Source organism: Cannabis sativa, chromosome 5 (genome assembly GCF_029168945.1).
Source record: "Cannabis sativa cultivar Pink pepper isolate KNU-18-1 chromosome 5, ASM2916894v1, whole genome shotgun sequence".
Taxonomy (NCBI): domain Eukaryota; kingdom Viridiplantae; phylum Streptophyta; class Magnoliopsida; order Rosales; family Cannabaceae; genus Cannabis; species Cannabis sativa.
The window spans coordinates 69,416,914-69,431,086 of NC_083605.1; the positions used below are offsets into that span (position 1 = coordinate 69,416,914).

The 14,173-nt window shown below is 29.0% G+C and overlaps 2 protein-coding genes across 2 annotated transcripts; one reads left to right on the forward strand and one right to left on the reverse strand.

Moving 5' to 3' along the window:
• Positions 1 to 1,316: 1,316 nt before the first annotated feature.
• On the forward strand, positions 1,317 to 4,251 carry LOC115716996 (uncharacterized). Its single transcript, XM_061115892.1, has 2 exons — positions 1,317 to 3,976; positions 4,118 to 4,251. Exon 1 carries the CDS (start codon positions 1,353 to 1,355, stop codon positions 3,942 to 3,944), a length of 2,592 nt encoding a protein of 863 aa, XP_060971875.1. The 5' UTR covers positions 1,317 to 1,352; the 3' UTR covers positions 3,945 to 3,976; positions 4,118 to 4,251.
• Positions 4,061 to 8,894, reverse strand: LOC115716997 (probable disease resistance protein At4g19060). The gene is made up of 2 exons (XM_030645921.2): positions 8,418 to 8,894; positions 4,061 to 4,851 (listed from the first exon to the last, which is right to left on the reverse strand). The coding sequence occupies exons 1-2, from the start codon at positions 8,820 to 8,822 to the stop codon at positions 4,126 to 4,128; spliced, it is 1,131 nt and encodes a 376-aa protein (XP_030501781.2). The 5' UTR covers positions 8,823 to 8,894; the 3' UTR covers positions 4,061 to 4,125.
• Positions 8,895 to 14,173: the final 5,279 nt, after the last annotated feature.

Sequence of the window (14,173 nt, forward strand, 5' to 3'; positions counted from 1 at the left end):
TATGTAAATTAATAATTTTATTCCAAATTGTAATACATTGATAATTATTATTATATTTACTCAAAAATAATTTTAGTATTAAGGATTGTTTATTATTAGGCTAATTAGCAATTTTTTCCCCCGAACTTTGACATGTACTAAATCATGTCCCCTGAACTTTTTTGGCCGTTTAAAATTCCCCCTGAACTATTGAGATTGTTAAATTTAAGGACTTTTGCCTAATTTCATCTAATTTTACTGTTTCAGGTACTAAATCATGCTCCCCAGACTTTGATATCTATCAAATCATGCCCCTCAAACTTTTATATGTATTAAATCATGCTCCCTGAACTTTCATCCATGTTAAATTTTTTACTAAAATTAAATAAAAGTCCTTAAATTTAACAATCTTAATAGTTCAAGGGAAATTTTTAACGGCCAAAAAAGTTCAGGGGGCATGATTTAGTACATGTCAAAGTTTGGGGGGAAAAATTACTAATTAACCTATATATTGCTGTTACAATGATATTTTTTGGTGTTTTAATTTTTTTTTTTCTAATGTAACTTTATTTATAACTTCTCAATTAGAATACAATTTAATTGAACCCAAATATATTCTTAAATAAATATTTTACTGTATATATTGTAGTTGCACATTATATTTTTGGTTCAAAATAGTACTAACCATAGAGAGAAAAATGTTGACTTTAACATCAATTATGATGCTGGTTGGAGACTTGGCCTAACCGTTATTGTATTAGTGTTTTGTAACATTATAAAGATGAATTTGTTTAACCCACTAGTTTTTTAAGATTTCTACTTCGATTTTAAGAATTTTAGTGGTAGTCACACTTTCATAAAGTAACCGTTTAAGTAGTTAACATTTTCTGTTTTATAATAATAATTATTAATTTAAAATAGATAAAATTCTAACAAAGTCTGAAACACACTTTAATTATTTCTTATTTGTTCTATAATAATACTTGATTCACTTTATGTATGTATACTCATGCTGAAATGTCTTGTATGTAAGAAGACATATAGAAGGAACATTTTACTTTAGCAGCTGTATGTTGAAAGTGGTACCATATTCCATATCAATCCTCCCAAGCATGGAACTCATTCTAAACCAGACACATAATTATAAGCTGTAAAGCAGCTTTAATAACTAGCTATCTTTATCTTTTGGAATGAATATATATGCTAACTTATCATTTGCTTGATTTACAATCATTATAGTTGTCTCCTCAGATTTTATTCTCAAACAAGAATAAGTTAATACTCAATAAAGAAAAAGTTAGCATTTTCTTTTCGTTGCATGCATGCATGTATATATTTTGACTGTGAAATGAGTTAAGATCAGAGATTTCATCATGTCTAATCCTAAAAACTCTGCCAACCCACCAACAAAAACAGAAAAAGATGTTTCACCAAAAATCTTGATTGATATCGTTAGGGAATTGAAAAATTATGTCGAAACAGAGGCTCATACCCTTGTTCACAGCCAAAAAGAAATTGATGATACACTACAGAGCGGCGACCAAGAAGATCAGCACAAAGAAAGTAGCACCATCACCACCGGGTCTGATCCGAAAAAGGTATCATCTTCATGGTGTGACTGTGTTCGAAAGCATAAACCAGCAGATGGAGAAGGAAGTAAGGCAAAAGCAGATAAATCAGGTGGGGAAGGTAGCACCAGACGCGGTTGTGGTAGCACCAGACGCGGTGGTGGTGGTATCGTCAACAGAGATCCAGATGAACAGATTAAAAAGATGGAGATCAATCTTGAACAAATGGCGAATTACTTGTCTAATCTGGAAAACTACGAGAAAGATTTCAAGAAAAAGATTGAAGATCATCAAAATCGCATCGAGCTTCTTTTTAAAAATATCAAGGAGATGAAAGATGAGTCTTCCAAAGATAATAATGATGATGAGAATAAATATAAATATTCTATTGGCAACAAGCTGTGGGACATAAACAAGGAGATAACAAAGTTGAAGCACCGAATTCCTTCTTCGTTCCAAAATACTACTGATCATCAGGATGAATCTCAGAAGAAGACGGAGGAGACAACAACCGGCCCTAATACTCAAATTGCTGTCGATGAACTCCTGAGCTTATACACCAGCAAAAGCTTTACACAAAGCTCTTTGCATGAGGAAATAGAAAGGATTTATAATGGCGATGATTTAGAAGAAAATGAGAAGAAGTGCTTGTTGTGTTTTGCAGTGTTTACTGAGAACGAGGAGCTGACTAAGAGGATGCTGACGTATTGGTGGGCAGGAGAGGGATACATACAAGATGATCCAAATAAGATGATATTCATTGAAGAAGCTGCTGGGAAAATCCTTGCTAAATTCACTGAGAAACACTTGATTGAACCAGTGTTTAGGAAGCGATGGTCCATTGCTAAAAGCTACAAGATGCAGCCTATCATTCGGTCTGTTATTGTTCAACTCGCGGCCAAGGAAAACTTCTTTGCTTACGATGATGATAGGAACCTCAAGGCGAGATCCCCCAATTGCAAAAGGATTTGTTTGGTGAAACAGATAATAATTGACGATCAAAAGGATGAGAAGGATGCTGCAGCTACCTCTAAACCGCAACCAGACCAGCCTCCAACAAACCCGAAAGACGAGAAAGATGATGACAAAGATATGTCTGCAGCAAATGTGCAACCACAACAGCCTCCAAGGCCGAAAGATGAGAAAGATGATGAGAAGAATATCCCTGCAGCTTCCAACTCTTCGAATGCAAATGCCCAACCACAACAGCCTCAAAAACCGAAAGATGAGAAAGATGATAAGAAGGATGCAAAGAATGAGAATTATTCGAAAGAATGGGAAACTAATCTGGAGACAATATTCAACGTGGACGAGCCATTTCCTGATCTTCGATTAGAATGGCTAGCTAAAGGCAGAGATAAGAAATGTCCTACTGAAGATGAAAAACGTGTCCAAGTAGAAGAATGGTTATCGAAAATGAAAGCTCTCAAAGTTCTTTACTTGGGCACATGGCGAGCTTCGGGTAAGCATCATATCGAAGTAGATAATATTGAATTCTTGAAGGCTTTGAAGAGTATGTCGTGTTTAAGGCTTCTTAGTCTTCAGGGCATCTCTAGAATCATTGAGCTAAAAGATTCGATGAAAGGGCTTACTAAATTGACAGTCTTAGATCTCAAAGCTTGTCATAATCTAGAGGAGCTTCCCAAAGAAATATCATATCTTCAAAGCTTAACTCACTTGGATGTATCTGATTGTTACATGATAGATCACATGCCTAGAGAGTTAAGTAAGTTGACCAATCTCCAAGTTTTGAAGGGGTTCGTAATTGGGAAGGACAAGAATCAGAGTAAGAAGTTTTGTGCTTTTGAGAATTTGGATAAGATGAAGAAGCTGAGGACATTGAGTCTTTTCATAAGTAGGAAAGATTTCCCGTCTGCAAAAGATTTGAAGACTTTTGGATGTCTTGAAGGGCTTAAGAGGTTGACTTTGTCATGGGGAGCAGATAATAATGCAACTAGTGGTACTGATTCTACTGCTTCAAAGAAAAAGAAAGGGACTAATACTGAAACTGCTTCTCCTTTTAGCCATCTTGAGAAGTTGGATTTACAATGTTACCCTCATGAGACTACTCCTAATTGGTTGAAGCCTGAGAAATTGGGTAACTTGAAGAAGCTCTACATTAGAGGAGGAAAACTCGGAGGTGATCTTTGGTACTCGAACTCCAAGAATGATGGGAATAATGAGAGCTTATTGAAGAACACGTGGTCCGTTGAAACGCTGCGTTTGAAGTTCTTGGCTGGATTGAAGTTGGATTGGGAAGAAATGAAAGAGTTCTTTCCCAAGTTGTGCTACTTGGAGAAAATTGATTGCCCTTTAGTCACTATGTGCCCTTGTGATGCCGATGGAGTTTGGGTTTCTGGAGATGGTGATAATCAGCAGCCTCAGCAATCAAAATAAGTATTCAAGAAGAGTTTTAATCAATAATTAAGGTAATTAATTTTTAAATTTCTTTTGTAACTTTATATTTCAATAATTGTATCCCTTTCATTGTTGTATTTGATGGCACATCATAAATAAATTGATATATATTAATTTATTATTTAGTAACAACAATTAACAACTACTTGCAGTTGCATGCTCAATGTTTGGTAGATTTTTCCTCATCATTTTTTTGGCTGTCATTAATGGATTTTGAGTAGACCTGGTCATATTTCTTCTTCTCAGCGTTGAGTGTCTTAATGTTCTGACTCATAGTATCAGCCATCAATTTCGCGGCCAAAGGAATCCCATTACACCTACTTATAAGCGTCTTTTCTATCACTTTCTTCACATCAATATTTTTACCACTTAATATTATCTCATCGTAACATTTCTTTTTAAGGTCTTTTTCAACTACCTTTTCCCAATCGAACTCCTCTGTTGTTACTCCACCATACCATTTTTTAACGTCCTCCGTAACGGCGTCTTTAAATATCATCCACAAGCTTTGAGGGTCCGATAACGGCAGAAGACGGTGAAGGTATTGCTCTTTAAGCTTAGCCATCTCCTTCACTATGTTCTCTTCCCTACTAGTCACCATTATGGTTCCTTTGTAACCTTGTGGCAATTCAGACACAAGATCACAAGCGTCCTTAACAGGAAATGACGTTAGATCGTCGAGAACAATTAGATACCTCTTTCCTATTAGTTGGAGTCGAAGAAGATAGAGAAGCCCTTTTAGTAATTCCTCAGAATTATTAGTTGATATCAAGTTGTATGTATCGATATCAACTCCAACACTCTCCAACATTTTCTTCATTGTCGTTTCCTTAGGTTGTTCGTCGTTTTTGATAACCGGAGTTGAGTCCGGGCCACACTCAACGCCCTGAAATGAAATTATTAGTAGATTTATAAAATATTAAGGTGTCGTTTGGTAACACTTTTGTTTTCTAATTTTTTAATCACAAAATGAAAGTAAAATTTTTGTTTTTAAAAATTTTGCTTTTGAAAAACAAAAATGCGTTCTGTAACCACTTTTGTTTTTTAATTTTAAAAACGGAAAATAAAAGTGTGTTCTGTAAAGTTCATATTCATTTTCATTTTTTGATTTTATTTACGTTGGGTCTAGCTCCAGGGTCGTCATTTGAGTTTAAGTCAGAGGTCGGGTTCAGCGCCAGGACCGTGGGGGGATTTGGGTCCGGGTCATGATCGAAGTCTAAGATATTGATTAAGAAAAAAAACTGTTTAAAAAAATATTGAAAGTGATTTTTTTTGTTTTTAAAATTTTGATTCTCAATTAAAAAATTAAAAAGTAAAAACAGTTTTATAGAACATATTTTTGAAAAATATTTTTACTTTTTCAATTTTAAAAACAGAAAACTGATTAAAAAAGTGTTACCAAACGGCACCTAAATAAATAAAATAATGAGAAATTGTTAAAAATGACTTGTTTTTATCTAATTGTAAAAAATAAGTTGGTTTTTTATTTGTTTTTTTTTTCTCTTTTTTCTTTTTATGTTTTTTTTCCCTCTTATCTTACACTACTCTCTTTCTGTCTTTCTTATTTATCTCTTTAATTTCTCTAAAATTTTAAAATAATTTTCTGATTAAGTTATTATTCGGATGAGCTTAAAAAAAATACTATTGTGATCTATATTTTAATATAAATATTTCAAAATGTGAAAAATATATATTTTTTTGTGATTCTACAATGCACCCCCTTTAAAGGGATATACTGATGCACCTCCTACTTGTTTTAGCATATAGAAAAATTTTTGAGTCTAATTTTTTTCATATTCCTGTACGTTATAGCTATTTAAGATATCCTACAAAATTTTGAGAAATTCAGAATAATTTACAATATAAAAAACAATATTCAAACAGTTGATTTTACACGCGTATAAAATGGAATGCACCCCCTACTTGTTTTAGCATATAGAAAAATTTTTGAGTCTAATTTTTTTCATATTCCTGTACGTTATAGCTATTTAAGATATCCTACAAAATTTTGAGAAATTCAGAATAATTTACAATATAAAAATAAAATTCAAACAGTTGATTTAACACGCGTATAAAATGGAACACACTGCTTGAATGTAATTTTCGGCGTGTTAAAATTTTCTGAATTTCTTAAAATTTTTGCAAGATGTGTTAAATAACTATAATTTACATGATCATAAGAAAAAAAAATTGAATAAAAAATTATTTCAGATACTAAAACAGATAGAGATGTATCGCTATATCCCTTTTAAGGGGGTGCATTGTAGAATTTCCCTATATTTTTTTTTTGTTTTGCTATTTCCATAAAAAAAAATAGGAAAATTCTACAATGCACCCCCTTAAAATAGATATATTGATGCACCCCTATGTGTTTTAACATCCGAAATAATTTTTTAGTCAAATTTTTTCTTATGATCATGTACGTTATAGTTATTTAAGACATACTGTAAAATTTTAAAAAATTTGGAAAAGTTTAACACACCGAAAACTATGTTCAAACAGTGTGTTGCACGCGTGACTATTTTATTTTATACACGTGTAAAATACACTATTTGAACATTGTTTTCTATATTGTAAATTATTCCGAATTTTTCAAAATTTTGTAAGATATCTTAAATAGCGATAACGTACATGAATATGAAAAAAATTAGTATAAAAATTTTTTTTGGATGCCGAAACAAATTAAGAGTATATCAGTACATCTCTTTTAAGGGGTGCATTGTAGTATCACCCAAAAAATATTTAGTTACTAATATGGTAATTAGTTACTATTTTATAAATTATTTTTTTTTAACAAAAATATATAAAATAATTGGTATATAAAAATAGTATCTTGTTATATTACATGAAAATTTATTAATTTCTAAAATATTTTTAAAGTTATCTAAATATATTTTAAATTATAATCTACCATAATATAACTCAAGAAAATTCTACAATGCACTCCCTTAAAATGGATATATTGATGCACCCTTATCTATTTTAGCACCCGAAATAATTTTTTAGTCAATTTTTTTTTCATGGTCATGTACGTTATAGTTATTTAAGACATCCTGCAAAATTTTAAGAAATTTGAAAAAGTTTAACACGCCGAAAAATATGTTCAAACAGTGTGTTGCACGCGTGACTATTTTATTTTATACGCATGTAAAATAAACTGTTTGAACATTATTTTCTATATTGTAAATTATTCTGAATTTCTCAAAATTTTGTAGGTTATCTTAAATAGCTATAACATACATGAATACGAAAAAAAAAAAAAATTAGACTAAAAAATTCTTCTGTATGCCGAAACAAGTCAAAAGTGTATCAATACATCCCTTTTAAGGGGGTGCATTGTAGAATCACCTTATAACTTAAAAATAACTAAGTAGTTATACAAATAAGTTTTTTTTTTTTTGAACCATATACAAATAAGTTTTTAGAGAGTAATCATAATGTGTATCAAATTATATGATATAAAAATAATTTTTTTTATATAAAGGTAACTAATTAGTTTCTTATCAACACTATTAGTAACCAAAAAATTACTTTTAAAAACACAAGAAAATAATAATAATAATAATAAAAAAAAAACTAGAATATGTCAAAATTGCACCCCCTTAAAAGGGATGAACTGATGCCCTCTACATGTTTCGGCATCTAGAAATTTCTTTTAGTTTAATTTTTTTTTCATATTCATGTACGTTATATTCCTTAAAAAGAGTACACTAATACACCTTTATCTATTTTGGTATCTAAAAAAAATTAGTTCGAATTTTTTTATGATCGTATACGTTGTAATTATTTAAAACATCTTGCAAAAGTTTAAAAAATTTGAAAAAGTTTAACACGTCAAAAATAAAGTTAAAAAAATTTATTGCACGTACACGTGACTTTTTTTATGCTACTATAAAAAAAATTAGACTAAAAAGTTATTTTAGATGCCGAAATAGTTAAAAGTTGCATCACTACTTATTATTTTAGTGGGGTGCATTAAAAAAGCTCCCTCTATATATATACGGGTGATTCTACAATGCACCCCTTTAAAAGGGATGGATTGATGCACCCTTAACTTATTTCAGCATTTAGAAAAAAAATTTAGTCTAATTTGTTTTTCATATTCTTGTACGTTATAGCTATTTAAGATATCCTACAAAATTTTGAGAAATTCGGAATAATTTACAATATAGAAAACAATGTTCAAATAGTCAATTTTACACACGTATAAAATAAAATAGTCACGCGTGCTATATAATGTTTGAACATAGTTTTCGACATGTTAAACTTTTCCAAATTTCTTAAAATTTTGCCGGATGTCTTAAATAACTATAACGTACATGACCATGAGAAAAAATTTGACTAAAAAACTATTTCAGATGCTAAAATAGATAGGGGTGCATTGTAAAATTTTTCAAAATCTTTTTACCACTACGCTATAATACTATAATTTGTTTTTGGTCGTACACTTACCCTGACTGAGACCCAAATCCTTGGAACGAATAACTTTTCGCATTTAACGTCTGGCGTTCCCAAAACATTGAAATACTCTTGGCAGAGTCTTGTTTTGCCGACGCCACGTTCCCCGACGATACCGACCACCTTTAATCGATTGTCGTTGTTGATTTCAAGCCGCTCGAAAATCTCGTTCATGGCCAGAATGTCGTTCTCCAACCCCCGAACCATGAGACTGTCTTGTAATTGAGGCGTCCACTCAATTTCAACGTCGTATTTTTCTTTGTTGCCATGGGACTGGACGTTTTCAGAACCTATTTTGGAATTTCCCTCTGTTTCTGGGTGTGAATTTGTTTTAGTTTTGCCAGTGACGCCCTTTCTCTTCAATTTGATAATTGATTTTATTAGAACTGCTGGAAACATTATTGGATTAGATTGGGAAATGGGTTGATGATTATTTTGGCATGTGAGAGAGTTTTATTAATAGTTCATTTTTAAAGGAGAATCTCTTTTTTCCGTTTTGAGGTTGTCTAAGGCATTGTTTGGATTCCACCCCCAGCTACAAGGAGGGAAGAATTAATTAATAATTTATTCTTTGAGTCATTTCTCTTTTTGGATTAGAATGATACCTTTTACTATTTTCCAAAGTTGAACCATGGATAATTGGATATCTTGGACCAAAACGACAAGTTGAGTCTTTGTCCTTTACATTAATTATTCTGGATCATGAATTGATGAATCTATACAAGATGGTATGCTGTTATCAGGGCCTCAAAAATATATCAAAAAAAGAGTGACATGGGATTTGAACCCATGACCTTGGACATTATGTCCTCCACCTCAACCAACTAAGCTATAAATATTTGTTGTTTATATTACACTTAAATTTTACTTAAATAAAAGCCTAATATTTTTTTCTTTTTATTTTGGGCCCCCGGAAAGTGTGGGCCCTAGGCACGGGCCTAGCCCGCCTATGCCTAGGGCCGGCCCTGGCTGTTATTAATACAAATTGAAAGCAATTCTCATAAACTATTAATTATTTAAAATGTCGCATTAGTGTGGTATTGAGCACAAGAGAAATGTCACGGGCGAAATCCAATTTATAGTGAGCTTATATTTTAGAGCATTGCTATTAGGTATTAATGGCTACTTCTCGACATGTCGCGTTGCGATTGGCTAGCGATACTCTCTAAAAGCTATTATATTAAATTATATGGTACCCGATACTTAATTAGACCAATAGCGATATTGACACGTAGGATGGTGCTAAGCACCACTGAAACCCTTTAGGATTTCTCTATATCGGGTATCCTAATGTTTAAGTTTTTTACTAAATTAATGTTAAATACAATAAACGTATGCTTAGTTTTTATTTTAAATATTATAATTTTACAATACCAATACAATTTGTATAAAGGGCATTTTACAATTTTGTATACATTATTTTAATTAATTACAAAATATGTACAAAAAAACTTATTATCATTTTCTCATACATTTTTATATATAATTAAAAACTTTTTTTCAATTTTTTTATAATATATATGGTAATAATTATTGATTAGTATATATATGGTAATATTGGTTATGTTTATTTTTATGTTTACAATTATAATAAACATACTAATAATATAAAACATTTTATGTATATGTTTATTGGCTATGTTTACAATTATAATAAACATACTAATAATATAAAATATTTTATATATGTGTTTATTTTATTTTCTAGTAATTAAACATACTAATTTAATAAACAAAATAATAATATTCACATAAGTTTATTATATCACTCTACGTGTGTTATGTTTATTTTTTTAGTAATTTTTTAGAAAATAAATAATATATATAAAAAGTTGTTTATCTTTATCTTTTTCTTTGTTTATTAATTGTGTCGTGTTTATTTTTTTTAATTAAATAATTTTTAGAATTTATAAAGTTATGTTTGTTTATTTATTTTTTGATCTAAGAATTATGCTTCAATAGAAAACTAGTTCACTAACTCATTAGAAAATAATCAATATATAGAAACAATAGAAAGAAAATATACTTATTTTAGTATAGTATAAATGGACTTTGTCTATTTTATGTTTACAATTATAATAAACATACTAATAATATAAAATACTTTGTATATATATGTTTATTTTGTTTTTTATTTATTAAACATACTACTTTAATAAACAAAATAATAATATTCACATATGTTTATTATATCACTCTACGTGTCATGTTTATTTTTAGTAATTTTAAGTATTGATTTATATTTATATACATTAATGTTTATAATTTTGATATTGTATTTTATTAAAAAAAATCTTATTAAATTATAATAATTCATACTAAAATAGATAATAATATTTATCTTTTAATAAAAAAATATTTAACTTGTTTATTTTTATAAATCTGTTTAATTAATTTTACGAAATTGTTTATTTTGAAGTTTAATAAACATATTAAAAATGTATGGTTTTATGTAATAAGTTTTTAAAATGTATAAATTTTTAAAATAATTTTTTTTGCACATTTTTTGTAATTATTTTGTTTTTTTTGTACATTTATGAAAAAAGCCCTTGTATAAATTAGCTTATTATAAATAAATAAAAAAAAAGTAAAAAGAGAAACAATCAACAATTCATCAAAGAAAAATCTTACAAAATTTAAAAGGTTGAAACAAATTTTTACAAAATTTAGCATCCAAACATTTATATATGTTGGAAAATTGTTGTGCTCCAATAGAAATATCAAACCAACAAGATTACAATTCTATTACAAATAATATAAAGAACAAAACATGTATAAATAATGTTACAACACTAAATAAAATATACACATAAAATAAGAATAGAGATGAAGAGAGGGATTACAACTCAAAGCAAAAAGCTACACATGAGACACAATATATAAATAACATATATATAAAAGAGATGTGAGAGCAATCTCAACATCACATACACCACAAGTGTATAATAGGGGAATCACAAAACTTGAACAAGGTTTTACACCTTTATCCAAAAGCTTATTTCCTCCTACCACAAGCACTTAGGGAAAAGAAAAGAATAGAAATAGCTTTCTGGCACTAAAAGAAAAGGGACCTTTTATCCCACTTTTTTAGTTAACAAAAATAAAAAATAGGATAAAAGATATATTGAGACTTTTTATCCCATTTTTAGATTAAAAATTTTTTTAGACAAGGGCCCTGTTTGGTAGAAAGTTTAAAAAAAAATATCAAAGGTAAAAAAATAAGTTCAAGATTCGATTTTTATGGGTTAGCCAAACGGAGATTAAAATTTTTAGGGAAACCTTTTATCCCGGTTTTTAACTAAATAACCGGGATAAAAAGTGTTTCCCTAATAAAAACACTTTTATCTCGCGAACACATATATCTCTGCTATTATAACCTCGACTGAAACCCTCCCAAACCCAGAAACCCTCACCTAAACCCAGAAACCCTCGCCCAACAAACCCAAAAATAGTCTCGATCTCGCCCATACCAGAATCGCCCAAACCCAGTAGCTGATCAAACGGTTAAAGGTATACTTTTTTTCTTTGTTATTTTTCCCTATTTTGTATTTTTATCCACCATTTTTTTCTGAGTTCAAGAAAATATAAAATCTGATTTTTTTTTTTTTGTTAATAATGTCTTCTAGTTTAGGGATTATTTATTATGTATCATTTTTTACCTTTCTAGATCTTAAAGATTTGATTTTTATAATATTTGAATGAGTTATTGATAGAATTTTTTATGAAATGGTAAAAAATTTTGCTATGACAAAAATAAACATTTCTACTAGGGGCAAATAGGTCTTTTATATATCTTATAAATGTGTATCTAAACAGAATTTGTTGTGTCAAAATAATTATTTACATGACAGTGGCATTGTATATGCTTTAAAAAAGTAATTACATGGCACTAAAGAGACTTAAGAGCAATTATCGTAACAATTAGTTAATAATATACTAATATTGTTTATTAGGTTTGTAAAGATTGATGAGGTGTTAAAATTAATAAAGAAGATGATTGAAAATATTTATTGATATGCATTTTGAGAGAGAGAAAAAATAAATCTATTTTTAATTTTGTCTATTTATTAACTAATTTATTCTAATATTATTTTTAATGTTGAGGTTTTTAATTTACCATGCACACAAATTTGGTAAATTTTAAGTAATATAAGAGCATATATCTCCTAAGACAAATTAGTATGTAATTTCATGTACAGTTTTCTTTTTTATTTTATTTTTCCTTTCTAAGACAATGTGTATCCTTTTAATTAACTTTATCATTCAATTCATTTTTTTTTTATTATTATTATGATTGCTAATTAACAAATTTTATATTCCAACAATCTAATAGCACTTCAAACAAAATAATAATTTATATATATATTAGTTAATTGTTACTATTCTCACTTAATTTTAATTTGAACTTTTTTTAATTGTATTTAATATTGTAGGTTGTGGATTGTTATTAGAAAATGAATCAAAATATCGGGGATCATTGATTGCTAGTTAAAGGTACATTATTGACTAACAAATTTTTACTAATTATAAAGCTATTAGAGGAGTTTGAATATATTAGATATTCATCCGTAGTGAAGTAGGTTCTGCGATATAAATGTACTGCGGTAGGATGGGTGACAATTATTATATTGTTAAATACTTTTTTAATTATTTTTTCTTGTTATCCCATTTACTTGTGTGCATTGTTAGAGAGTTATTAAATTAGGAAATATTGTAAAAATAGGGGAAACTCTGGCCAATTTTTTTTTTTGGATTCTTAAATAACATGTTTTTTAATGTTTAATTACTAAGCATGCTTAGAATTTTTCTTGCAACTTTTAAGTTTTTTTTTTTTTCAATCTTGTTTATTATGAATTTTATTTTTATTTTTAAAATGGATAAGTCATAGATGGAAGAGAAGAGAACAATCCCACAATTCCTAGAAGGATTTAAAAACTTTTTACAGTTTGCCCTAAAGAATTGTAGCGATCCTGAAAAAATTCGGTGTCCTTGTATCTCTTGCAGATGACAAATTAACTTTGACTAATATATCATATATATTATGTTAGTGGAGATTGAATATCTTAAATTTTCATCCGTAGTGAAGTAGATACTAGGTTTTATTGACTGTGTGGAGATATAAGGAAAAACTCTACCCATTTGTTGTATTGCTATGTACTTAAAAAAATTTCGGGAATGTTATGGAAATAGAGGAAACTCTGCCCATTTTTTTAGGACTCTATTTCATTTTTTAAAACAAATGCATTTGGAAAAATTTAAATCAAAGACAAAAAAGAGTTATACAAGTTTTATGATGTCGAGCTTCTTAGTTATAATAATGAGCAAGACAAGGTGATAGCCATCAATCAATTATCAATGTGGTTAAACACTATGACTCAAGTAGGATAATATTTTTTTATACCATGGAACATAGGGTAAGAATCACACCTCTATTTCACTTTTGCTATAATATTTATTTTATATTGATATAATATTGTTACTTTTTTCAGCAAGCATTGGATGTTGATTATAGCAATAACATCGGGAAGAGTTGTATGATCTTACCGCTTCGTCAACAGTGGTTAAGTCAATTGCTTCCCTTGACATATAAAAATTAATTAGTAGCATTTTATTGTATTTATTTAGACACTATGTGTAGTATTTTAGAGATTTATGCATAATATGTAAAGTTTTATTAATTGAACTTACCAATTATTATTGTGGTTATTAAAAATGATATTAATTATTTATTTTTAATTAAATTTTTTTAT